Here is a 25,535-nt window from a genome sequence, read left to right on the forward strand (position 1 = left end):
TTTCAGACAAAATGTATCCACGGGCAGGTGCGAGAGGGGGATGTGAAATCGATTTTGTAACTGACTCAAGAACCGGGGCTGAGCAAGAAAAACAGTCTTGTGGATGCTGATCCCAGGATTCCCCAGCACACGAGGAGTAGAGGGGAAAAAAGTTCAGAAAATGAATATTGGTGAAAAAAAAAAAAAGCAAGTCTTGTGTGTTGGTGAGTGAGGCAGTTGCCTGGTACACTGGACTCCCTCCCGGAGTCCCGCGTGGCGCTAGCTTGGGTCCTGGTGCCTCCCCTTGCCCTCTCGCTCGCTGTTGATGCGCCCGGGGAGGCAGAGGGGGCATGGCACAGCTGCTAGCGTTGTGGGAGACCCAGATGGAGTTCCTGACAGACCTTGAGCCTGCGCCTGCGCTGCCCGTCGAGGCCATTGGCGAAGCTCTGGTCCTCTGGCATTCAAATAAAAACGTGAATCTTTAGAAAATGCTGTAACGGGGAGGGGGGAACCCATATAAGCTCTTATACTGCCTGGTGCATCTCTGACAAAACCCCCGTCCGCTGGAAACGCAGGCCTGGAGCCCTCGTCCTCCATCTCAGGACTGTCCAGAGCAGGCGTCCAGGCCGCCGCCGTCCCCGCTGGGTGCAACCTCTATCTCTGAACCCCCTCTGGCCTGTAGTGTTTGTACCCCCAAAAGATATACACGTCCAGAACAAATGGATGTGGCGAACCTGGCATTCCACCAAGAGGCTTTCCGGCCTTGGGCTCCCTATCCCGGGTAGAAGGTGGCGAGCTGGGGCACTGTACTCCACCTGCTGGAGCAGGCTGCTTGAGGCAAAGGGCTGGGCAGTTGGGGACCACTCCCCACACCTACCCCTGGAGAGCTGCAAGGCTGAGAGGAGTTAGGAAGGGGTGTCTCTGGGTCCCAGGATGGAGGGCCAGGGGATGCTAGGACGGTGAAGTGGGGGAGGGGTGGCGGGGGTCAGCACACCTGGAGTGCCCGGGCGGGGATGCTTTTAGCAGGAGAAAGTGGAAGCTGGGCCCAGGAGACTGAATTCCCGCTCCCTGCTGGGCGCTTCCTGGGGCCAATCTCATCTCTTAATCTCACTGGATCACATCCCTTTGTGCGGAAGGTCAAACACTGGGATCCCTGGACCGTCTGGGGGTGCCATAGCTGAGGAGCACTGCAGGGAGGGGACCTGGAAAGCGTCTGGGGGTGCAGAATGGAACCCGGCTTCTGTGTTGTTGCCTCAGAACTAAATCACCATGTGTCATGTGCACAAAATACTCATTTCCTCTCATCAAAAGTAATGCATTAAAAAACTTTATTGTGGCTAATGTACCAGGATCCCACAGAGGTGCCTGGCTGTTCCAGGCCCGATCCAGCTCTCTGTTTACAGCCTGGGAAAGCAGTCGAGGACGGCCCAGAGCCTTGGGACCCTGCACCCGCGTGGGAGACCAGGAAGAGGCTCCTGGATTCAGATGGGCTCAGCTCTGGCCTGTTGTCTACTTTTCGCAAGTTAACCAGTAGATTGAAGATCTTTGTCTCTCCTTTTCTCTGTAAATCCGCCTTTCCAACCAAATAATCTTTTTTTTTTTTTAAATGTACTGTGTTTCCTTGACTGGCAGAACTGAGAAGGAGGGAGAGAGTGCAGGGTCTTCCACTAGCTGGCTTGCCCCCCAGGTGGTGGCAGCAGCCAGTGCTGTTCTAAGCCAGTGCCAACCTTCCCCACGTGGAAGTCTGTATGGAAAGCTTGGCAGCGGAAGGCAGGCGACACGGAGCCGCACCTTCCTGCCATGGCCGGCCCCTGCCCAGGCCAGCGCCAAGAGCCTTGGAACGCCCTCCAGGTCTCCCATGTGGAGATGCCAGCACTCCTGTGGGATGCAGCCCCAGGAACTGGAAAGAAAGCATAAGCTTATTTGAGTGAAAAAACATTATTTGAAGTCCATGTGTAGTCTTTACATAAGATACATTTTTCTAGGGCCTGGTGTGGTAGCCTAGTGCCTAAAGTCCTTGCCTTGCAAATCTGGATGCCATCTCTAATCCCAGCTGCTTCTCTTCCCATCCCTGTGGCCTGGGAAAGCGGTGGAGGATGGCCCAAAGCCATGGGACCCTGCACCCATGTGGGAGACCCGGATGAAGTCCCGGCTTGGATCGGCTCAGCTCCAGCCGCTGTGGCTGCTTGGGGAGTGAACCAGCAGATGGAAGAGCTTTATGTCTTTATAATTCTGTCTTTCCAATTAAAATAAGTCTATTTTTTTAAAGCTGCATTTTTCCCGGATTTAAACATTTTTTTTTTCTTTTCAATTTGCAGTTTACCAGGATGCACGCATGGGCCTCTGATTAGACTCAGCAGGGTCAGGGAGGGAGGAAGGTGGTGGGCCAAATGTTTCAATTTTTTCTTTTTACCCGTGTCCGCAGGGGAGTTCGTGAAATTTCTTCAGGCCCCCTACAAAGGAATGAAGATGGCTGCGCCCAGATGAGCCCGCGCCTTAATCTCATTTTCCGTAAACCTGTACTTCCCTTAAAAGTATCATTAGTAAGCAATAAGGCAGTACCGTTTTTTGATTTTAATCTTTCAATCCCATCAGTACCAGATATGCTTAACTCGAGGGATGGCGGGAGGGACTCTGTGGAATGCGGGGAGGTGCAGGCGGGGCGGGGCGGGGCCTCGAACCTCTTCCAGCCCCCTGCGCACACGCGCCCTTCGCCCCGGCCTATATAAGGCCCGAGCGAGCGTTGCTCTTTCTCCTTTGCCAGAGCTGCTTTTCCTACGCCTTGGACCGTAAGTTCTCCCCGCTTTTCCCCTCCCGACCCGCGGCTCCCCGCTTCCCCGGCCTAGCGCGCACAGCTGTGCCAGGTCTGCGCTGCTCGTGCGCTTGGCCCACTTGTGGCCCACCCATTCCGGCCCTGCTGCTCCAGCTGCCGCTGGGTCCCCACGTGCTGAGCCTCCTGCCCACCGCCCCGGTGCAAGCGCGTGTCCCCGCGTAGGAAGCCGAGCAGCCGGTCTCCCTCCGCTGCTGCACTGGGTGGCTCGTCCGCGCGCTTCCTTGCGCCACGAGGCCTGCCTGCAGGCGAGGTAACCAAAGCCGCATTGTTTGTTTTTCAGGCTGGCGGATGGAAGTCTGCGTGAGCTTTTTCTACTTTTCCCATCATCTCTCCAGCCTGCGGCACTCAAACTCTGGGGGCACTTTTTGGTCTGTGCAGAAGAGTGCCGCCACGGTTTGAGTGTCGCCGGTGGAGGACGCCGACGGCGTGGGATGCGCTTCGCTCCCCGCGGTGAGACGACGTGTGGCGATGCCCGGAGGCACCCGGGGACACCTTCCCGTCCTGCGGCGTGGCCGTCCGGGCTTCTGGCTGCAGTGGTCCCGCTTGGGGCACTCGAATGGGTAGCGCTCTCCTGTCGTGCGTGCGGAAAGTGCTACCCATTCGAGTGTCCCCGGCAGGCCAAGGCGACGGCTTTGCAGGCGTGCCGCAAGTGGCCTTTCCCTGTGGCGTGGGAGCGAGTTCCTGGCCTCGCCGCCTCGTCCGGTACAGTCTGCCCTGGAACCGGGTCTTACGTGCGCGGCTTTTGGAAGTGGAGCAGCCGGTGAGCGGAGCCGCAGTCCGTCGCTCTTGCTGGCCACCCTGCCTACTGGAGGCGCACTGCTCAGGTGTGGTCCTCAACAGGAGGGCACTTCTCTTGTTATAGACTGGAAAGTGCTCCCCTGTTGAGAGTCACCCCTGAGAATGGCGCCGAGTGAATGGGGTGGCCCTCCAGGCCGCGAGGCAGCTGCATGGAACCCCCGGAAAGGGTCTGGCGGGCCTTCGGGTGCAGTGCTAATGCCCGGGTTCGCCTCGGGAACTCACTACTGAATTGAATTTTTGGGTTTGGCTGATGGGCGCAATTTCCTAAATAAAGGTTAATGTAAAGCATTTGGACTGACTCCTGACATTCAGTGGTTCAGTGTTTGGGGGACGCCGTGGCGGGAGGCCCCTGCTGCCTGCCTTCTGCCCAGTCTCCATTTAGAAGGCGGCAGTAGGTTTTAGGTGGTACCTGGGGGGGAGATGGCATGGTTGCACTTGGGCGCCCCTGATCCCCAGCCTTTGGTAAGCCAGCAAACGAAAGGTCTTTTTGTAACAAACGCATCGCAGGTGTGCCATCTGGTGGGTGCCTGGACCCTGGGCGTCACAGCAGGCAAGAAGGGGGGACCTAGCAAGGATTGGCTTATCCCACAGTTTATGGCTTCAGGCCATATTCCCATGGAGATCATAGGTTATCACTCTAGCAGGCACCTGGCGCGGTGGTGCCGGGGTCATCAGGGGTGGTGGCCTCTGTACAGAGTGGACTGGTCTACTTGGTGCGGTGTCCCTATCTGCCATGGCAGGCCAGTTCAGTGCTGTCCGTCCGCGACTCCGGTGGCCATCCCTGGGCAAGCTGCCCCCCCTTCCCCACTGTTTAGTTCCTGCTAATTTAAGTGAAGTGCAATGAAGTAGGAATGTTCCCTGCATGGGAAGGCATATAATCTTTATTTGGAGCCGGGCAGTTAATATCTTGGATAGGAGAGGCTTGCTGGGTTCAAGGTTTATGGCAACACGAGTTACCCGGCGTTGATGTCCACGCAGGTTCCCCTCTCCCTGCTCCCTCAGCAGCCGATATCTAGGTAGGGTTTTTTCGTGCGAAGTGCAGCCAGCCTCTTGTGGGTCAGCTTGTTCAGGTCCATTCCGAAGAGCCTGTGGCACAGCAAGGGAGTGACAGCATTGTGGCCTGGGGTTGCGCCATCCCTTTCATAAACCTAGTGGCATGCCTTCTCGCTGGTAAATGTTCCTTATCTTGCAACCTCATTGGGAAACAGAGTCCCGCTGCAACTCCCCCCTTTTACCCTCGGGTGCCGAGCTGCTAAGAGGCAGAATTCCACCCTGTACCCTGTTGGACCTGAAAAATGAGGGAAGCGGCTGAGCTAAGCGCATAAGGTGGTGCAGGCGAGGGGGGCGCCCACATTCCCTGTGACTCCATAGAAACGTGTCACCGCACTAGAAAAGTGAATCCCTGGGCTATTTCCAGGGCCCGCGCCTGCCTCCCAAGGCCCAGGAGCCTGCACCTCCCGCCTGCGTCCCCCTCGGCCCGCGCCTGCCTCCCAAGGCCCAGGAGCCTGCACCTCCCGCCTGCGTCCCCCTCGGCCCGTGCCCCACGTCTGCGTCCGGTTCCTGGGCCCGCGCCCCACGCCTGCGTCTCCTGTGCGCCTCTGCCCGCGCCCCACGCCTGCGTCCCCGAGTTGCTCGGCCCGCGCCCCACCGCCTGCATCGCCCACGCCTGCGTCCCCGAGTTGCTCGGCCCGCGCCCCACCGCCTGCATCGCCCACGCCCCATTTCCTGCGCCCCCCCCTCGCTCCTGGGCCTCCTGCCCCGTGCCTGCCCCCCGCCATGCTCCTAGGCCCCTCTTCCCGACACCTGCCTCCCTCGTGCTCCTGGGCTGGGGGGCCCCACCCAGCCTCCCCGAGGCCCAGGAGCCAGCGCCTCCCTCCCCTGGTTCTCCTGGGCCTCCCGCCCCCGCGCTTGCCTCCCCCACCCCGTGCTCTAGGCCCCTCTACCCCACACCTGCCTCCCCGGAGCCCCTGGGAGCCCCTGCGCTGTGCGCTCCTAGGCCTGTCTGCCCCATACCTGCCTCCCCGGTGCCCCACGCCTGCCCCTGCCATGCGCCTGTGGCCAGGGAACCCTGCTCACCACAGGACTCGGAGTTTGCAGGTGGGGTGGCACAGCCTGCTGCACAGCAGCCGCACCCCCGCGTCTCCCAGGGCGTTGTTGGTCAGGTAGAGTTCAGCCAGGGTCTGGTTGGTGGCCAGGGCGGAGGAGAGGGTCTCACAGGCCTTGGCCGTGAGGCCGCAGCTGTCCAGCCTGTTGGTGACAGGGGTGGGGGGCAACGGCAGCCGCGTGACTCCTTTCCAGGAGAGCCGGGAGAAGTAAAGTTTTCGGGGTCCAGGTGAGGAGAAAGCATTGGCGGTGTGGAGTGAGCTGAGGTCAAGGCCATGCTGGCATGGTGGATACTTAAGACGGCCTATGGGCCCAGTGCAGTAGCCTAGTGGCTAAAGTCCTTGCTTTACACACGCTGGGATCCCATATGGGCTCTGGTTTTAATCCCAGTAGCCCTGCTTCCCATCCAGCTCCCTGCCTGTGACTTGGGAAAGCAGTCGAGAATGGTACAAAGCCTTGGGGCCCTGTACCCGCGTGGGAGACCTGGAAGAAGCTCCTGGCTCCTGGCTTCGGATTCTATCAGCCCTGACCGTTATGGCAATTTGGGGAGTGAATCATCGGACAGAAGATGTTCCTCTCTGTGTATCTCACTTCCCAATAGTTAAAAAAAACCAGCTGTGTTTATTTGAAATGCAGTTGTAAGGAAGGAGAGCAATGAGCCCCTGGTTCACTCCCCCGTAGCTGCAGCAGCCAGGGCTGGCTGGGCCAAACAAACCAGGAGTCAGGAGCTGCAGCAGGCTCTCAGGTGAGAAGCCAGGACCCGCGTACAGCAGCTGCCCTCCCAGGCGGGACAGGAAGCTCATGGGATGCCAGCACGGCAGCTGGTGAGTTGGCCTGCTGTGCCACAATGCCAGCTCCAGGATTTTAATTGTAATTTTATTTAAAAGGCAGACTCAGAGAGATCTTCCGTCTGCTGGGAATGACCCCCACGTGACCCTTCTGGCCAGGTTTGGACCAAGCTAAAGCCAGGTGTCTTCTCTGGGTCTCCCATGTGGGTGCAGGGACCCAAGCACTTGGACCATCCTCTGATGCTTCCCAAGATGTATTAGCAGGGAGCTGGATCAGAAGTGGAACAGCCAGGACTCGAACTAGACGCTGTGTGGGATGCCAGCACAGCAAGTAGCACTCTAATGCGCTATGCCACGTAGTTGACCCCAGAATTTTTTTTTTTTTTTTTAGGATATGCTGAGTCCCCAGGGCAGCAGACCGCAGCTTTTGGAATGAGATATAAGTTAATTCAGGTGCAGGAAGCGCCCCTGGGCTTCCTGACACTCCTCCCGTGAGAGCTGCAGGAGGCTGCTCACCAGACCTGGACATGCATATCCCAGTGGGACCCAGTGGGGCAGTGGGGTTGTCCAGCGAGAGCGCGGAGTGGAAGGAGCCCAACAAAAGGAGTGGGCCGTTCCTGCGGAGCTCCGAGTCTGCCCAAGGGAAGGAGACCATGACGTGACAGCATGGAGGAAGCCCGAGGCAGCATGCACCTGCCTTCCTGCCCAGCACGAGCTCACAGGGCCGGGCCGGCAGCTGCGTCCGGCGTCCGGCGTCCTGCGAAGCAGGGGCAGCTGGGCCTCGCAGGCCCTGGGCACTTACCACAGCTTCTGCAGTCTGCAGGTGGGGTGGCACAGCCCCTCGCCCAGCAGCCCCACGCCAGGGTCTCCCAGGTCATTGAAACTCAGGTCGAGCTCACGTAGGTGGAGGTTGACTCGCAGCACGTCCGAGAGGCCCTCGCAGGCGGCGGGGCCCAGCCGGCAGATGCCCAACCTGCAATGACACGATGCCCGGTGCTGAGGCCACGTGGGCTCTCTGCAGACAGCTGGGCGGGCTGCGGTGCCAGGCCTTGCCCGAGCACCAGGGCCAGTGGACTCTGCTGCTGCTCCGGGGTGAGGGGATGAGAGAAGGACAGAGGCAGGCAGGGGCGCAGGGAAGGGTACAGAACAAGAGAAGCCATTTGACTAGCACAGAGTATTTGGTGGGCACATGGCCCTTGGTTCCTGTCTGGTGCAATAGCTTCCTGGGCTGTGTGGAACATTTTTCTATCAAAGTTTTTTTTTTTTTCAGGCTGGCACTGTGACTCAATGGGCTAATCCTCTGCTTGCAAGTGCCAGCATCCCATATGTGTTCCAGTTCATGTTCCCAGATGCTCCAATCTAACTCCCGCTTGGAACACAGTAGAGGATGGCCCAAGTGCTTCAGGTGCTGCTCCCGCGTGGGAGACCTGGAGGAGGCTCCTGGCTTCGGATCAGCGCAGCTCTGGCCGTTGTGGCCACTTGGGGAGTGAACCAGAGGATGGAAGATCTTTCTGTCTCTCCTCTCTGTAAATCTGCCTTTCCAATTACAAAAAAAAATTCTTTTTTTTTAATCATATGCCACAGCACTGCCCTGCCTTCCCCTCCTGCTGGAGGGTCTGTGGAAGGGAGCTGACACAGCCAGAGGGCAGGAGAGGGCCTGGTGCTCCAAGCTTTGCGAGCCCCTCGTGCTATGTTAGGGCGCTGGGCCCATGCACGGCTTTGCGCTGGACTCACCGGAGCGTCTGGAGCTGACAGGCAGGGTGCCTGAGTCCCTCACACAACAGCAGCAGCCCAGGGTCCCCCAGGTCGTTGAGGCTGAGGTCCAGCTCTGTCAGGCTCCGGTTCACACCGAGGGTGGAGGCCAGCTCTCCGCAGGCAGTGGCTGACAGGTGGCAGATCTTGAGCCTGGACACACGGGAGGGTCTCTGGGTGATGCTAGGCCGTCTGTACCTCGGCCGCCAACCCCCGAGGTTTCCTAACAGCCTAGCAGGAGCACGGGGACAGGCCTGGCCTGGTGGGAGACGTGTTTCCCGAGATGACAAACAGCTGGATGGCGTGCCCGCAAAGAGACAGCTGTGAGCGTCAGGGTGATGCTACAGGGGAAGCCACAGCCGTGTCCACTAGGTTTATTTATGAAAAATGGCACTCCCAGGGCATCCCACACGGACAACAGTGTGAGTCCCAGTGCTAACATGCCCGGGAAGCAGCAGTGGACGGCCCCAGTGCTTGGCTCCCACGGGAGACCCGGAGGAAGCGCCTGGCGGCGGGCCGACCCACTTCTCTCTGTTGTGGGCGTTTTGCGGGGATATTCCACCCTTGGCCACCTTATGGCCGTCGTAAGCAGCACTGCCGAGCCCCAGGCCACACAGACAGCAGGTGCTGCTCTGCTCCGTCGGGGCCCCGGGAGGGAGTGACTTACCACAGGGTCCGCAGCCTGCAGCTTGAGAGCCTGAGCCCCTGGCACAGCCACGCCACGCCCACGTCCTGCAGGGCATTTCCTGTCAGGTCCAGCTGTGCCAGGTGTGGGCTGGTGCCAAGCACCGAGGCAAGCTCCTGACAGGCGCCGGCGTCCAGCAGACACTTCCTCAACCTGGGGCAGGAAGGATGTCAGCAAGGCGACCGCTGTGCTCACCCTGTGCTGCCCCGTGCGTGGCCAACCCTCCGTAACCAGGGGAGGGGTGCCAGCACACCCAGATGCCCGGAGCCTTGGATATGGTACCCTCAGGTGACACGGCGCGGGCGGGTGGCTAGCACGTTGCCTGGCAGCCTGTGTTCTGTCAGACTCCCCGGGTTCAAGGCCCGAATCTACTTCTGATGCCAGCGTCCTGTTCCCGCACACTTGGGGAGTTGACAGGTGCTCTGAGTGCAGTGCCCAGTGCCCTGCCAGCCACACGAGAAGCGGGCTTGTGCTTCAGCCCTGACCGACGTGGGAATTCTCAGGGAATTAACTGTTTTTCTTCCTACCTTCCTTTATTTTTAAAACTTAATTTATTTCAGAGTCCGGCACAACAGCTCAGCTGGCTAATCTGCCCCCTCCACACGGGCACCGGCTCATGTCCCGTCTGCTCCACTTCTCGAAACGGCCGCATGGCTTAAGCTGGGTTTGGCTGAAGCCAGGAACCTCCTCCGGGTCTCCCACATGGGCGCAGGGTCCCCAGGCTTTAGGCCGTCCGCCACTTTTCCCAGGTCACAAGCAGGGAGCTGGCAGAGAAGTGAAGCAGCTGGGATACAAACTGGCACCTGTGTGGGATCCTGGTGCTTGCGGCTTTCATCTGCTATGCCACAGGTGTCAGCCCGGATTCTGTTTTTCCGCCTCTCGAATAAAATCAAGGGAACGTCAGGTGAGGCCGCAAGGACTTGTCAACATGTGGAAGTGGGCAGGGCGGTCGGTGACCCCTGCAAAGGACCCCCCAGCAGAGGACTGCGGGGGCTCCTGACGGGGGTGGAGATCTGGGGGTCAACGCGCTGAGCTGGGCCTTGCTCTGCGAGCGGACTCACCGGAGCATCTGCAGCCTGCATCCGGGATACCGCAGCCCCTCACAGAGCAGCTGCAGGCCGGGGAGCCCCAGGTTGTTGCCACTGAGGTCCAGACGCAGGAGGTGCTTGTTGGTGGTGAGAGCCGCAGCGAGGTCCCGGCACGCAGAGCTGCGGACGCAGCACCTCTTCAGCCTGAGCGGGGAGAAAAGGCATGGACGGGGCAAGGCGGTCAGGGCAGAGCTGGGCCGGTGCTCATATGGGATCCCAGCGCATTCAAGGTGAGGACTTCAGCTACTAGGCCACCACGCCAGGCGCAAATGAGTAATTCTTAAAGATTTATTTATCTTTGTTGGAAAGTGAGATATACAGACAGGAGGAGAGACAGAGAGGAAGATCTGTCTGATGATTCACCCCCCATATGGTGCTCATATGGGATCCCAGCACATGCAAGGTGAGAACTTTAACCTCTAGGCTACCGCACTGGGACCCCCCCTTATATATATATAGAAAGTGAGAGAGGCTGTGGTGTGGGTTTCAATTGACTCCCACCTGCTGTGGCAGCACATATGCTAAAATGATTCCCACCTGATAGATCCCAGTCATGTCCCACACAGGCAGGTATTCACTGAGACCCCGCTGCTGTGAGCCCGCCGTCGGAGCAGGGAGCCGTGTGGGGAGACACGACATTGGGTGTGGCCATCGAGCTCAACTCAGGTTCTGGGTGGCTTGGGTCCAGCAGGGCTGGGAAGCGGGGGTGTGACCTTCTGCGAGCCAGGAGGGAGGTGGGCCTTGACCTTGGACGCACAGCCCCAGAACTGGGAGGCCACCAGAGGGGCAGCGCTGGACCCGGGGTGCGCTGGACCCGGGGTGGGTGCTCACCTGAGGTTCTGCAGCCTGCAGTCGGGGTGTCTGAGGCCCTGGCAGAGCAGCGCCAGCCCCCGGCTGCCCAGGGCGCTGCGGTGCAGTGCCAGCTCAACCAGGTCCGGACAGCAGCGGAGGGCTGCGGCCAGCTGGTCCCCGTAGGCGTCCGGCAGGAGGTTCCTCTCGGGTCTGTGTGGACAAGTGCAGGTGGCAGCTGCTGTTAGGGGCCGGGATGGGAAGGGCTGGGGATGAGGGGTCTGTGCTGAAAACCCCTCTGGCCTCATGGGAATTACAAGTGCTGGGATCCACTAGGCCTGGGGGAAGCCAGGGGCATGTGTGTGGCAAGAGCCATCTCTGCTGGGCAGGGACTGTGAAAATGCAGCTTGTGGAGCCCGCGTGGCGGCGTAGCGGGTGCAGCAGCTGCTTGCAACGACAGTTTAACCCTAGGGGGTAGCGTCGAAGAGCAGGGTTCTTGACCAGCGTGTTCCTGATTTGGGGACCAGGCCATTTCCGGGCTGGGGTACAGGAGGGGCGGGAGCCTCACAGTGCGTTGTAGGGTGTTTGGTCATATGTCTGACGTGTACCCGCTGGGCATCACCGACGTCATTCTTTCCCTGTAGGTGTGTCTGGGCATCGCCAAGCATCTCGGCGGAAGGCACAGAAACAGCCAACCCGCGCCCCCATCCCCTGAGGAACGCAGCACGTGTGGCCCGGGACAGCCAGCCTCCAGCACTTACCGCTGCGCCGGCGGCACCTGGGCACCTGCCGGCCTTGCCGCGCTGCCCTCGGCGTCCGCGCGGCGGGCGGCCCCGTGCAGGTGCAGCACCACCGCCTTCCTGCAGTTCTGGGCACAGAAGGAGGCCGCCACGTGCTCCATGTTGGTGGCCATGTCGCTGACCACGACCATCTGGAAGTGGCTCAGGGCTCGCTGCACAAACTCCTCCTCCTGGGCCTCGTACAGGCAGCTGCAGACCTCCAGGGCGCCCTCCTGCAGGGCGGGCCCCAGGCTCCGCGCTCGGCTTTGCATCCAGCTCAGCACGGTGTCCTTGATCCGCGGCGAGACCGCGCAGCGCAGGCTCTGCTCCAGCCAGCTCCTCGTCTCCTCGTTCAAGAACCCAAACAGGAAGCGGGCGGTGAGGGCCAGGCAGCTCCTGGCGGAGAAGGCGTACTCGGCCAGCAGCCGGCTCACGTCCTGCTCGGGGCCCGCCGCGTCCTCTGCGCCGGCCAGGACGTAGTGCAGGGCGGCGAAGTACTCCTGGAAGCTCAGGTGGATGAAGCTGTAGAATTTCTCACAGCCTAGATCCTTCTGAAAGACGTGCGTGCTGAGGAAGGCGGACACGTCGGCCGCGTCCAGCCCGTGCCTCTGCAGGTCTCGCTCCTGGAACAGGACGCGCTGGCTCCAGACGCCCTCGGCCGCCAAGGCGCACAGCCCCCGCGGGTTGGGCGGGGGTCGCGGGGTCGGGGTGCCCGGCGGGGCGGGCAGCAGCAGACTCAGCAGGTAGAGCGTGTACACCGCCGTGGTGGTCCTGGACGTGTGGCGGAGCAGGCCGCCGTCGTCCAGCTGCTGCTTGAGGCAGGTGCACACCACCCAGCACACCATGGGGACGAAGCACAGGGTGAAGAGAGGTTCGTGGTCCCGCACGAAGGCGAACACGCGGCCCGCCTGCGCCGCGTCCCGGAAGAAGCGGTGGATGTACTCCTGCCTCTCGGCCTCGGAGAAGCCCAGGGTCTCCACATGCCGCGGGTGCTCCAGCAGCCGCTGCAGCTTCAGCAGCGCCGACGGCCGCGTGGTGATGAGCAGCGACAGCTCGGGCAGCAGCTTCTTGCCGATCAGGCTGCCCAGCAGCAGCCCCGTGGGCCACCTCTCCTCCCAGCTGAAGCACCAGGGGCCGCGGGCCTCGTGGAAGGCCGGCTGGAGCTCGTCGAAGCCGTCGATGATCAGCAGCAGCCGCTCGGGGCGCCGCACCAGCTCCCGCACCCGCGCGCCGGGCTCTGGCCAGCAGCTGGCCAGCAGGTCCAGCGCGCTCTGCTCGGGGCCCGCCTGGTTCATGTCCCTGCAGTTGATGTAGCAGACGAAGTCGAACCGGCCCTGGAAGAGCCTGCCGTCCGCCCAGTCCAGCATCACCTTGCGCGCCAACATGGACTTGCCCATGCCTGCCGCCCCTTGCAGCACCACGGTGCGCGGGGGCTCCGGTCGCTCCTCGTCCGGCTCGAAAAGCATCTCCACGCGGATGGGACTGGCCTGTTGTGCGGCCGTCCTCGCCTGGCCCCAGCCCCGGTCCAGCAGCTTCTGCTGGGCCCCAACGAGGCTGGCGTGCTCCTGGACCAGGAGTAACCGCGTGTAACGGTGGCTCAGGTTGACGCATTCACCCAGGCGCGCGTTGCGGTCTTCCATCAGCCGGAATTTCCTGAGCACATAATCGCGGTAGGCTTTCTGGGGCTCTGGAGGGTGGGAGGGCGGGGGGCAGTGCGTGGAAAAGTCGGTGGAGCTGAAGCCAGCCGAGAGTGGCCCCGGTGACCTGCAGCACCGGCATACCCCTATGGGCACTGCTTGGAGTCCCGGTGGTGGCTCCATTTTCACTCCAGCTCCCCGCTTACGCCCCTGGGAGAGCGGCGGAGCACGGCCGCGAGCGTGGGCCCTTGCACCCACGTGGGAGCCCCACCCCGCACTGCGCGCTGGCCACTTGCAGCCCAGGCTTCCGGACTCAGGGCTCACCTGTTTTTGCAGCATCGGGAGACACTTTGGGAAGGCATGCGGGTTGGCGTCTGAGTGAGAGTGAGCCATCTAAAAGAGACACTAAGGATCAGCTAGGGCGGATCTGACCAGCACCCCAGGTGACGGGGCAGGCCTCGGGGTTCAGCGGGTGGAGCTGCCCACGGGGAGACCTGGAGGACGCTCCTGGCTCCTGGCTTCGATCTGGCTCAACCTTGGCTCTTGCAGCCATTTGGGGGGTGAGCCAGCAGCTGAAAGACCTCCCCCACCCGTCCTTCTTTCTCTCTATAAGTTTGTCTTTTCTAACAAATGAAAAATAAATGAAAGTTTAACTTAAAAAGAATGGGCCTGGCGTGGTAGCATAGCGGGCTAGTCCTCTGTCTGCAGTAGTGCCGGCATCCCATATGGGTGAAGGGTTAGCCTGCGATGCCTCAGCCCGGATGTGGCAAGGCGCTAATTGCCACAGAGACAGATTGGCACGTGTGGGCTTTCACACCATCACCCCAGCCTGGGGGCTAAGTTGGTCTCTGAGGTCCCTGCATTTAATTTTTAAAATGTTGTTAAGTGTATTGGCTTGGAAACGAGAAAGCGGTTCCCCCCACCCGCTTACCCTAAATGGCCGGAGCCGGGATTGGGAACTCAACCCCCTTCTCCCACGTTTGGCGTCAGGACCCCAAGCGCTCGAGAGGACCTCACAGCCTGCCCAGGGCTACATTAGCAGGGAGTTGGGAGGGGTCCCTCCCAACCCCGGCCTTCTCCAGACACTGTGGGGACCACCTTAACCACCAGGCCCAGGTGACAGAGTCCTCCTGGGAACCCCCAAGGATGGGCTCCCGGGAGCTTCTAGAAACTTCCTGAAGGGGCCCTGGAGAGGGTGTGACGGTCCCTGCTCTCTCTGTAAGCCAATAAGTGTAGGAGGCTTACGGGGTTCTGTGAGCTGCCCTCCCAGGTGACCTGAGCCTATGAAGGGGCTCGTGGGCAGTAGGGGCTTGCCACTGGGCTCTGCAGGCTTTGCGGGGAGGGAGGCAGGCTTGGGAACCAAGGCCTCCCCTGGGAGACCCGATGCCACCTCCACACGGTGCCCAGCTGGTGTGTGCAGTGCGACCTTGCTTGCCCTGGTGGGAGGGTCTGGTGCCTGGCTCATGCCCCCCCCCCCCCGAGTTTGCTGGGAGGAACCATGGACAACTCACAGACAAACCAACACCACCTTAGGACTGGGGATGAGGCCGGCACCCCAGGCTGGGGGGCTTAGGGGTTTCTGGGTCTGACCCATCCCTGCCCTGCCGCAGCGGCCTTACCCCCGGCCAGGTCCTCTGCGCGTCCTCTTTCCCACAGGTCCTTCCTGTGCATCCGCTGAAAGATGCTGAGGGTCAGCTGCCAGGCGCCCTGGGGCCCGCAGTGAGCCACTAGGAGCTGTGCCAACTCCAGGGGCCCGGCCCCCTCCATCCGGCCCCAGGGGACCCCGTCCTCTCCCAGCTCGGCTGCCACCACCCCCAGGTACAACTTGAACTTCTTGAGCTCCATGGCTTCTAGCTCCTCCAGGTAGGTGGCCAGGAGGCTGAGGTCCCCTGCAAGCATGGCCCCAGGCAGCACGGGACAGGGGCCAGCGCTGGCTCGCACAGGCAGAGGTCGCAGTGGGAAGGACGAAACAGGAAGAGCTTGGCTGCCAGGCCTGCCCGTGGCGTCCACTGTGAAGCAGGAGAAGTTGCGAAAGAGGAAGAACTCGGCCACCACCTGTTTATTCCTGCCCCGAAGTCCCACGACCTCCTCCTCCAGGCAGCCGCTGTGCCTCCTCCTCCAGGCAGCCGCTGTGCCTCCTCCTCCAGGCAGCCGCTGTGCCTCCTCCTCCAGGCAGCCGCTGTGCCTCCTCCCTCAGCCCTTACACAGCCATGTGTCCCCCACAGGGACTCTGCTCACAAGCTCATCCTGGGGTCGGGGGGGCAGCGCGTGATTAACTCCTGGCCCACCCCGGGGGCCGCCGAGGAAGGCGGGAGGGCTGGCGCGTGGCAGGTGGGGTTTGCAGTCCGAGGAACACCCACAGTGCCGCGTGGAAATGACCAATTCCGTTTTATGCCTATCCGTCCTGAGGCGGTGACGGAGGTGGGGGAAGAGAGAGACAGGTGGCTTCGCTGGGGGCATAGGGAGCCCCTTGCCTCCTCTGACCCCACCCAGGGCCTCAGCACGTCCTCCCAGCTCCTGGCACAGCAGGCCGGTGAGCAGGGCAGCTTTTGTTGGGCGAGGGTCTGGCCGGGAGGGAAGCAGCTTTGAACCCTGCATGACGTGGCTGTATACCTGCCAGCGAGCACACCTGTGCCCTCCCCAGCCCCCCGGGGGAGTTCTCCAGGGGTCAGGAGGGCTGTGTTAGGTCAACCTCATGGGGCCAGCGCTGCGTGCTGCGTGTCGTGTGTTAAGCCTCTGTCTGCAGTGCTGGCGGTGGCACATAGTCGCACTGGTTCCTCCACTTCCGAGCCAGCTCCTGGTTAACGTTCCTGGGAGAGCAGCAGCAGATGGTCCAGGCGTCGGGTCCCTGCGCCCATGTGGGAGGCCCGGAGGAAACTCCTTGCTGGGACTGGCCCAGCTCTGGCCGTGCCGGCCACTTGCAGAGTGAAGCAGCCGGGCCCCAGGAAGGTCTCTGTAACTCTGCCTTTCAAATACATTTTCTTTTAAAACATTTTTTAATTTATTTACTTATATTGAAAAGTCAGATACACAGAGAGGAGGAGAGACAGAGAGGAAGATCTTCCAGCCAATGGTTCACTCTCCAAGTGCCTGCAATGGCAGGAGCTGCGCCAATCCGAAGCCAGAAACCGGGAGCCAGGAACCTCTTCCATGTCTCCCACATGGGTGCAGGGTCCCAAGGCTTTGGGCCGTCCTCTGCTGCTTTCCCAGGCCACGAGCAGGGAGCTGGATGGGAAGCGGGGCTGCCGGGATTAGAACCAGTGTCTAGATGGGATCCTGGTGTGTGCAAGGTGAGGACTTTAGCCGCTAGGCTACGATGCTGGGCCCTCCAACTTCTTCTTTTTTTTTTTTTTTTTTTAATGATAGAACTGATGCTTAAACTCGGGTCTGTCTGGCTTGGAAATTCAAGCACAGGCAGGCCTGTCCTCTGGTTCCAGAGTGGAGCTGGCTGTGGGGCACAGAGGCGCCCTGAGGCTGCAGCTGCACCCAGGTACTGCTGTCACTGCCTGGGGCAGAACACCTCAACCTGCCAGGAGGCACTTGGCCCGGGGTTGTGCAAGTTCCTGTGCGGTGAGCAATGTCCTCACACTGACCGCAGGCCCTGCCAGGAAGCTCACTGCCAGGCTGCGGTGTGCCCTCCCCAGCATCTTGGGTTGGCACAGCCCCCACGCCCCCCTGCCTCGGCCCCCAGGCCCCGGGCGGTCAGGAACTCTCCCTCTTGTTGATAATCTTCCATCTGTGTAGCCTGAGACTTCGCAATTTCCTGCCAGGTCTGCGTTGTCAGGACCCTGAGTCGGGAGTGGGACCCAAGAGTGGCCTGACTGGCGTCCCTCTACAGAGGGCGGGGGGCGATTCACGGATTCACTCCCCCACATCCTTGCAAGAGGTGGAGCTGGGCTAGGCCAGAGCAGGGAACCCGGCACTCCACCAGGCTTGCCATGGTGGGGCAGCGCCCAGGGACCTGGGCCGTGCTGGCTGCTTTCCCAGGGGCGCTTAGCAGGGAGCCGGATCCAAGCAGGGCAGAGCAGCCAGGCTCCAGCCAGCACAGACAGCTCGGCCCTGACCCTGGGTCTCCCTGGACAGGCACAAGCAAGTGCAGTGACCCGGGACTCCCAGCGACACCAGCACCGCCACCGCTGGGTCATCCCAGGCCATCCCGCAGGAACAGCCCTGCCTCCGGTTTCCGGTGTGACCACTCCTCGCCCATTTTTTTCTTTTTTTCCCCTTAAGATTTATTTTGATACTCAGAGAGAGAGAGGCCCCCTACCCATTGATTCACCCCACAGATGGCCTCAATAACCAGACCTGGGCTAGTGTGGAGCCAGGAGCCTCCTCCAGCTCTCCCACGCTGGTGCAGGGTCCCAAGGCTTTGGGCTGTCCTCTGCTGCTTTCCCAGGCCACAGGCAGGGAGCTGCATGGGAAGTGGAGCAGCCGGGACACGAACTAGCGACATGTGGGCTGCCAAGATTGTGGCTTCACCTGCTAGGCCATAGTGCAGGCCCCAAATCTTTACACAATGTTTCATTAGGTGACAAGGGGAATGGTGAGGCAAGGGTTGCGGGGCTCAGGGGTGTGGCTGGTGGAGAAGGGACGTCTCATGCCCAGTGGGTTCAAAGTGGCTCAGTGTGAAGGACAGACATGGCAGGGGCTGGCCGCAGGTCGGGCAGCTGTGAGCTGCCCATCCCAGGAGCTACACGCTGCCTCTCAGCGACCCACCCCACAGACAGAGGCATCCCGCAAATGCCCTGCGCGGCTGGGCTGGCCCACGACTCAGCCCAGGCCTCCCACTCGCGAAGCTTACCTCCCAGCGTGCACACTGGTGGGCAGCTTGGAGATGCCGGCCGAGCCAGGACTTGTACAGCCCTGCGGAGACGCGGAGTACGCTGTGTGACATTGCGTCAAATGTGCAGCCCGAGGTGTCTCCCATTTGCTGTTTTAATCGGCATTTCTGCGAGCACTGACGGTCCAAAACACACTTTTCTCTGAGCCGCTGAGAGGCCGTGGCTCCGGGAGCGCGGGGAGGGCTGGCCGCCTGCAGAGCGTTGTCCAGCCCAGCAGAGGGCGCCGAGAGACCCGAAGCAGGATACAGCGTTCCATGAAATAAAAAGTTTTATTTACTAAAAATATATGTGTGTGTAATTTTTATTGGAAAGCCAGATCTACAGAGAGAAGGAGAGACAAAGATCTTCCATCCCCTAGTTCACTCCCCAAACAGCCACAATGGCCACAGCTGAGCTGATCCGAAGCCAGGAGCTTCTTCTGGGTCTTCTGCACAGGTGCAGGGTCCCAAGGCTTTGGGCCGTCCTCCGCTGCTTTCCCAGGCCACAAGCAGGGAGCTGGATGGGAAGTGGAGCTGCCAGGATTAGAAATGGCACCCATATGGGATCCCGGTGCGTGCAAGGCGAGGACTTTAGTCACTATGCTAGAGCACCGGGCCCAACAATGCATCTTTTCTAAACATTTAATAAAACCTTATGTTCAAATCTTTGCTCCACCTGTCAGGACCGCTGCAGGCGCCGCTCGTCTGCCTGTGTGGGGAGCCGAACCCCCAGATACTGCGTCTGCACCCCTTGGACCTCCTTGCTGGCCACCCCGGTTTCTGCCAAAGGAGCCTCTCCACTGTGGAAGCACTGCAGGGTCCCCGGAAAGGCAGTGACTTTCCACACCTTCTTCCCAATCCCTGGACCCCTGAATGGAACCAACGCTGTCCCCCCAAAGCCTGGAAGTGAGATCCGAGCCAGACACCCTCGGAGTCCGAGGCGGGCGTCCTCCTCGATGGCCGAGGGTGTGAGGGCCTGGGCGCTCGCGGCTCGGACCCTCCTCTCCACGGCTGCTGGCGGGAGACACCGACCTCACTCCGAGACCAGGGCTTTAGCTGCTCACAGCACAGGGGGCACGCTGGTGGCCCCTGTCCCCCACCCACAGCCCCCCTGGCAGGCCACCGAGGGTCCGGCAGGAGTCTGCAGTCTCTGGCCCCACAGCTGCAGCTGGCCTGCGCTGTCCAGAGGGGATATCCTCTTGTCCACTCCCAGACCAAGGGAGGGAGGGCCGCGGCAATACACTGAGACACCGCCGGGGTCCACGGCGGCCTGCCCTTCACAGCTGGCCCCTGACACACGTGGAGTCCAAGTCATCAAGTGTCCTTAAACCCTGGGCCTGCGGGCATGGCCAGCCACAGCTTAGGATGGGTAACCGTGCACTGACCGAGCATACACCTGCTGTGTGCCCTGTGCTCAGCGGGCACTCATGTGACAGCCCGCGTGCCCCCGCTCCCCTGTGCACATGTGTGACAGCCCGCGTGCCCCCTGCTCCCCTGTGCACACGTGTGGCAGCCCGCGTGCCCTGTGATGATCAGGCGCCCGTGAGGAGCTGGGCCGTGAAGCAGTCGGCGTCCTCCGTAGCTCTGCCTGGCTCACACGCTCTGCGCACATTTGTGCAGTGATGACGGCACCCCAGGGACCCCATCCCTGTGGTCTCCTCCACCCACTTCCCGTCCTTGCTGCGACCTCCTGGCTGGCCGCCTGCCATGCAGACCTGGTGATGTCACTTCCTGTCCTTGCTCTCACTCTTGACCGACTTGTCCTCTGCCCAAGAAAGGTCTGGAATGGGGATCTAATGATGTCACTTCCACTTGGAAAGCTGCTAATTGCTCCCCGTTCCACCTGGAACAAAAGGCAGGTCTGCGGCGGGCCGTGCCTGCGTCCTGTGAGCCGTCAGGCTCCTGTTCACCGCCTCCGCGGAGTTCCCCTTCTCCGGTCTTGCTCCTCCTCCGCCATCTGCCTGACGGGAAAGTCTGAGTGGATGTCCCTACCCTCTGCAACCCCACGGGCGTGTGTGGATGACATAAGGGAAGTGAAATGCATTGGCCCAAGCCGTGTCTGCAGCCCACGCTCACGGCCAGGCTGGCCACGAAACCCGGTGGGAATCTTGGACCGGCGAGGGGACAGATACGGTGTGTGCTGACAACGGAGTGCCGCCAGCCTTTAAGGATAAAATCAGGTGCAACTTCACGTGACTGCGTGGCATGTTATCCCAGGCACAGAGAAAAAAACCCGTGTGAGCCTGCACACAGGCAGAGTCTGAGAACGTCGGACCGGGGCCCACGCTGTGGCGCAGAGGCTCACACCTCTGCCTGCAAGCACTGGCTTCCCTTAGCAGTGCCAGTTCAAGCCCCAGCTGCTCTGCTTCTGGTCCGGTTCCCTGGTGCTGCACGTCAGATGGCAGCGGAGGACGGGCCAAGGCCTTGGGACCCTGCACCCACGCGGGAAGAAGCTCCTGGCTTCGGATCAACTCAGCTCCGGCCACTGTGGCCACTCGGAGAGTGAATCATCAGATGAAAGATCTTTCTTCTTTGTTTCTTCTCTCTGTAGATCTAACTTTCCCATAAAAATAAATGAATCTGGAAAAAAAAAAAAAAGGTAAAGTGACCAGTCTTGGCTAGATGGCGTTTCCATCGTAGCCGCTAGAGGGCGGCCTCAGCACGCACTGGCCCTGGTTGGTGCAGGTTCCCAGGGCAGCGGGTCTAGTCCAGCAGCGGTCCAGCAGTGGCCACCACAGGCCGAGCACTGGCCCAGGAGCCGCCCAGCAGTGGCCACCACAGGCCGAGCACTGGCCCAGGAGCCGCCCAGCAGTGGCCACCACAGGCCGGGCTGACTGGCCCAGGAGCCGCCCAGCAGTGGCCACCACAGGCCGGGCTGACTGGCGCACAGGTTTGTGTGGAAGGAGCAGAGTGTTGTACATCAAGAGATTCTGGCCAAGAAGAATGTACCATATCCAACTTTTATTATTCATTTTTGAAAAGATTTGTTTATTGAAAAATCAGATATACAGAGAGGAAGGTCTTCTGTCCAATGATTCAAGTGACCACAACGGCTGCAGCTGAGCCGATCCGAAGCCAGGAGTCAGGAGTTTCATGTGGGTCTCCCACGCGGGTGCAGGGTCCCAGGGCTTTGGGCCGTCCTCGACTGCTTTCCCAGGCCACAAGCAGGGCGCTCCATGGGAAGTGGGGCTACCAGGGTTAGAACCATCACCCATATGGGATCCCGGCACGTTCGAGGTGAGGACTTGAGCCACTAGGCCACCATGCCGGGCCCCATATGTAGCTTTTGTTTTCAGATTTATGTATGTATTTGAAAGAGAGAGATCTTCGAATGACTACAGAGTTTGGAGCTGGGCCGGGCCCAAGCCGGGAGCCCAGGACTTCATCCGCCTCTGCTCCTGGGCACGTGAGCGGAGCAGCTGGGACGCAAACGGGCACCCACAGGGGAAGCCGGCAGCGGCGTGGACGTCCTGTGGGTCTCCCCTGTGGGTGCGGGGCCCCCAGCACCTGCGCCGGCTTCACTGCCTTTCCAGGTGCAACAACAGGGAGCCGGATGGGAAGGGGAGCGGCTGGGACTGGAACCAGCGCTCTCGTGGGATGCTGGCCCCATCACAGGAGCTGATTTTGCCCGCTCTGCCACAATGCCAGCTACTCAGAAATGTTCAAAGATTTCCTTATTTGAAAGTCACAGTTTATAGAGAGCGATCCTCCATCCGCTGGTTCAGTCTCCAAATGACCGCAGTGGCTGCAGCAGGGCTGATCTGAAGCCAGGAGTTTCCTCCAGGTCTCCCACCCGGGTGCAGGGTCTCTAGGCTTTGGGCCGTCCTCCACCGCTTCCCCAGGCCACAGGCTGAGAGCTGTGCCTGGAAAGTGGAGCAGCCGGGACACGAACCGCCGCCCTTATGGGAAGCTGGCGCCGCACATGGGGGATTAGCCTGTTGAGCCACTACACCAGCTCAGCTCTTATTCATGCTTCCCCTCCTCATTGCGCCGGAGCAGTGTTAATCCAGCGTGGTGCGCTGAGCCGTAGACACACTCAAGCGCCCCACCCTTTCCCCCTCAGCGAGGAGAGAGGCGGTGAGGGCTTGGGGGCGGAAAGGAAGCTCTGTTAATTGCTGCACGAAGCCCTGGCAGCTTCCCAGGCCGGCTAGGGCTGCGCGGCCCTCCCCTGCCTCCCGCCTCCTCACCCGCCTTCCCTGCGTCCCAGGCCGCGCGCTCCAGCTGCTGTCCCTCCCGCGGGGCCTCCACTTGCGCCGTGCTTGACCAAGGAGAGCTCCAGCAGGTGCCGCCGCTCGGGCTGGGCGACAGGAGACCCCGAGGGAGGGACACCCCACTCCGTTCCTGCAGATTGGGGCAGCTTCACGCCCACGGTCCATGCAGATTGCGACCAGATGGTGACTCTTGTCATCTTGAAGTGGCGCAGGCGGTCCTGTGTTTTGAAGCCGGAGGCTGTGAGGGGAAGGGGGAGGAAGCCGATCTGTTTGCAAAGCTCCCTGCTCAGCTTGCTGATCACCTTGGAAAGAAGTCCGTCTCCATCTCCGGTGGACAGGCTGTGCCCAGATACTGCAGCCTCTGCTTTTAAAGACAGATCTGTTTGAAAGGCCGAGTTACAGAGAAACACAGACATTCTGCCTGTGTACTGGCTCGCTCCCCAAATGGATGCAGTTGCTGGAGCAAGGCCAAGTTGAAGCCACACGGTTCTGCCGGGTCTCCCACGCACTTGGACCGTCCTCTGCTGCTCTCCCAGGCCATCAGCAGGGAGCTGGATGGGAAGTGGAGCAGCCGGGACTTGAACCACAGCGCCCACATGGGACGCCAGCTCTTCAGGCAGAGTTTTAGCGTGCTGCACCGCGGCGCTGGCTCCGAGCACGCGTCCTCTCCCCTCCCCCACCCCCGGCTATGTGAATGTTTTTTAAACAAGAGATTAGAAAATTCATCCTAGGGGCCAGTCCTCGGTGGGAAAAGACAACAGGCCGAATGAGGCGTGAGGGCAGCTCACGATGTATGGGACAGGTGCGGAACCGAGAAGGTCTGCCCTTTAACAAAGTTGCGCACTGTCTGTTTGAAGCTACGGCAGCACAGCCAGCTGAGCTGTCCCCTGCATTGCCAGGACCCTGTGCCAGCGCTGGTTCGAATCCCGGCTGCTCCACTTCCCACCCAGCGCTCTGCTAATGCGCTTCAGAGAGCCACAGCAGGTGAGCCAAGCGCTGGAGCCCCGCAGCCACGTGGGAGACCTGGCTGCGGCCCCTGGCTCCTGGCCCGGCCCGGGCACCGTGGCCATCTGGGCAGTGCAGAGCTCTCTGCCTCCCTGCCTCTCCAGGTCACTCTGACTCTACTTTTCAAACACATCGAGAAATCTTTTGTAAAACTCCATTATATCCGTACATACATTAAAAATACTTAGGACAGTGTCATAATCCACGCATGGCAACTGTTTTACACACACTGGCGTGTGTTTCTAGAAATATGCAAAGTGAGTCGGTAAAACAGAAGGGGCGAATTACTGGGCAGCTGAGGAGGACGCCTCCCAGCAACCCTTTAAATACATTACCAAGTCAAAACACAGAACCGCAAAGCCCACGTCGCTTGGTGCGCGTTTTAATGAGCTGCTTGCAATTTGCAAGCAGGCAGCCTACCACAACAAGCGAAAATCAGACACCGCCATCCACAGATGTCCCGTTTGTAGTTCCGGTCAGCTGCCTCCAGTCCAGTCTCAAAGGACTTCATGGAAAATTCCAGAAACAGCTCCCAAGTGAGATGGAATTGCACACCCATCTCACGCCGCCCGCCCGGCACGAGACCCGCCCTGCCTAGGCTGCCCCTGTCGGTCCTGGGGAAGCTTCGCGGTGACATCTCTCCCTGGCCAAGTGCAGGCAACCCTGACTGCATTAACGAGTAAAAACCCAAGTTCTTTCGTCGTAGCCCAAAGCGGACAGGCAGCGGTGCTGGGGTCTGAGTCTGATCACCAGCAGCCACACGGCGTCACAGCGCAGCAAGGGCAGCCCCTTCACAGGGTTGGTTAAACCCTTGGCCTCGGTATCGGTGCACCGGTTCAAGTCCCAGCTGCTCCATTTCCCATGAGGCTCCCTGCTGACGCGCTTGGGAAAGCAGCTGAGGACAAAGCCTCAGGACCCTGCTACCCTGCGGGAGACCCGGATGGAGGTCCAGGCTCCTGGCTTCCATTTGGCCCAGCCCCGACAACTGCAGGCAATTTCTCAGTCTCTCTTTCTTATTCTGCCTGTCAAATAAATTAAAAATATTCACCCAAGTTTTACTGCCATCAATGGTTATAATTGTTCTATTTCAATCTTCTATATCTACTGTATTTCATTTGTAAATTCATCTTTTAAATAAAATCTTATCTCACTTGAAAAGCAGAATTACAGAAAGAAAGAGACATCTCCCACCCATTGGATTCACTCCGCAAATGGTCCTAAGACCCAGGGCGTGTGCGAACCAGAAGTCGGGAGCTTCCTACTGGTCTCCCAAACACTCGGGGGGCCCAAACGCTGGGGGCACCGCCCGCTGCTTTCCCACACACACCAGTGAGGAGCTCGACTCGAAGTGGAGCAACTGGGACTCGAACCCGCGAGACAGAATCACTGCCTGCCACAATGCAGGCCCCGTGAGTTCCTTTGTATCATAGTTATATACGCTTGGGGTGTGGGATCCGCTTGGTCTCGGAATATCCCCTGGCGGGACAGGAAGCTCCTCTGGTGAACTCGCCTTTCGCTCATTGCAAGCGTCCTGCACTAGCGAGGCAGAGACTCCCCACACAGCTGAGCAGGAGGCCCTGGAAGCTGCCAGGAACGCTGTTGGTACACACGCTGCTTGGTGACACAGGACCCCTTGGTGCCGCTTCCTGGAGACCCCGAGGGCGCTCACTGCGCTGTGCAAAGCCACATTGGCACAAGTAGCAGGGGAGCCAAAGGGGATCTGAAAAGCACGTCTGAGTCAGGCCCGGCCCAGTGGCCTATTTGAAAGGCAAACCCAGGAAGCATGACGTGTGTGTGTGTGTGTGTGTGTGTGTGTGTGTGTGTGTGTGTGTGTGTGAGAGAGAGAGAGAGAGAGAGAGAGATACACGGATCTTAACCACCAGATCAAAAGCCAGGCCACAAATGTATTTCTTTTTATGTTTATAAATTTAGGCTTTAAATTTTTCATTTTGTATTTGAAAGGCAGAGTTACAGAGCAAGAATAAAGATCTCCCACGCACTAGCTCACTCCCCAGATGCTTCAATGGTTGGAGCTGTGCTGATCCAGAGCCAGGAACCAGGAACTGGGTCCCCCACGCGGATGCAGGGTCCCAAGGCTTTGGGCCGCCCCCTGTTGCTTTCCCAGGCTGCAGGCAGGAAGCTGGATGGGAAGAGGAGCAGCTGGGACCCGAACCAGTGTTCTTATTGGGAATGGACGCTGCAGGCAGAGCCTGGCCTGTGCTACGCCACGGTGCCGGCTCCCTGAAGGAATTTCCAAAAAGCCAATGAA

General features: G+C 60.3%; 1 protein-coding gene across 3 annotated transcripts; it reads right to left on the bottom strand.

The window, feature by feature from the left end:
- Nucleotides 1-4,475: 4,475 nt before the first annotated feature.
- NLRP12 (NLR family pyrin domain containing 12) lies at nucleotides 4,476-15,387 on the bottom strand. Of its 3 annotated transcripts, none has more exons than XM_040978064.1 (10): nucleotides 14,851-15,387; nucleotides 13,556-13,624; nucleotides 11,577-13,281; nucleotides 10,858-11,028; nucleotides 10,000-10,170; nucleotides 8,921-9,091; nucleotides 8,236-8,406; nucleotides 7,304-7,474; nucleotides 5,687-5,857; nucleotides 4,476-4,696 (listed from the first exon to the last, which is right to left on the bottom strand). In XM_040978064.1, the coding sequence occupies exons 1-10, from the start codon at nucleotides 15,128-15,130 to the stop codon at nucleotides 4,609-4,611; spliced, it is 3,168 nt and encodes a 1,055-aa protein (XP_040833998.1). In that variant the 5' UTR covers nucleotides 15,131-15,387; the 3' UTR covers nucleotides 4,476-4,608. The 3 variants fall into 3 exon arrangements, with proteins under 3 accessions (XP_040833998.1, XP_040833999.1, XP_040834000.1); XM_040978065.1 differs by having other exon boundaries at nucleotides 11,577-13,247; nucleotides 14,851-14,932; XM_040978066.1 differs by lacking the exon at nucleotides 14,851-15,387 and adding an exon at nucleotides 14,184-14,515 and having other exon boundaries at nucleotides 11,577-13,247; nucleotides 13,556-13,662.
- Nucleotides 15,388-25,535: the final 10,148 nt, after the last annotated feature.

The sequence above is a fragment of the Ochotona curzoniae genome, unplaced genomic scaffold, assembly GCF_017591425.1.
Source record: "Ochotona curzoniae isolate NIBS_2020 unplaced genomic scaffold, NIBS_Ocur_1.0 contig_2861, whole genome shotgun sequence".
Taxonomy (NCBI): Eukaryota; Metazoa; Chordata; class Mammalia; order Lagomorpha; family Ochotonidae; genus Ochotona; species Ochotona curzoniae.

What these genes read in the sequence shown, in the direction of transcription:
- NLRP12 (XM_040978064.1), bottom strand. Translation starts at nt 15,130, where the DNA reads ATGCTTGCAGGGGACCTCAGCCTCCTGGCCACCTACCTGGAGGAGCTA. An exon ending in CAGGTGCCGCCGGCGCAGCG is followed by an intron (nt 11,029 to 11,576) that starts GTAAGTGCTGGA and finishes TTGTCCACACAG; the next exon opens with ACCCGAGAGGAACCTCCTGC. An exon ending in TGCAGGCTGCAGAACCTCAG is followed by an intron (nt 10,171 to 10,857) that starts GTGAGCACCCAC and finishes CTCCCCGCTCAG; the next exon opens with GCTGAAGAGGTGCTGCGTCC.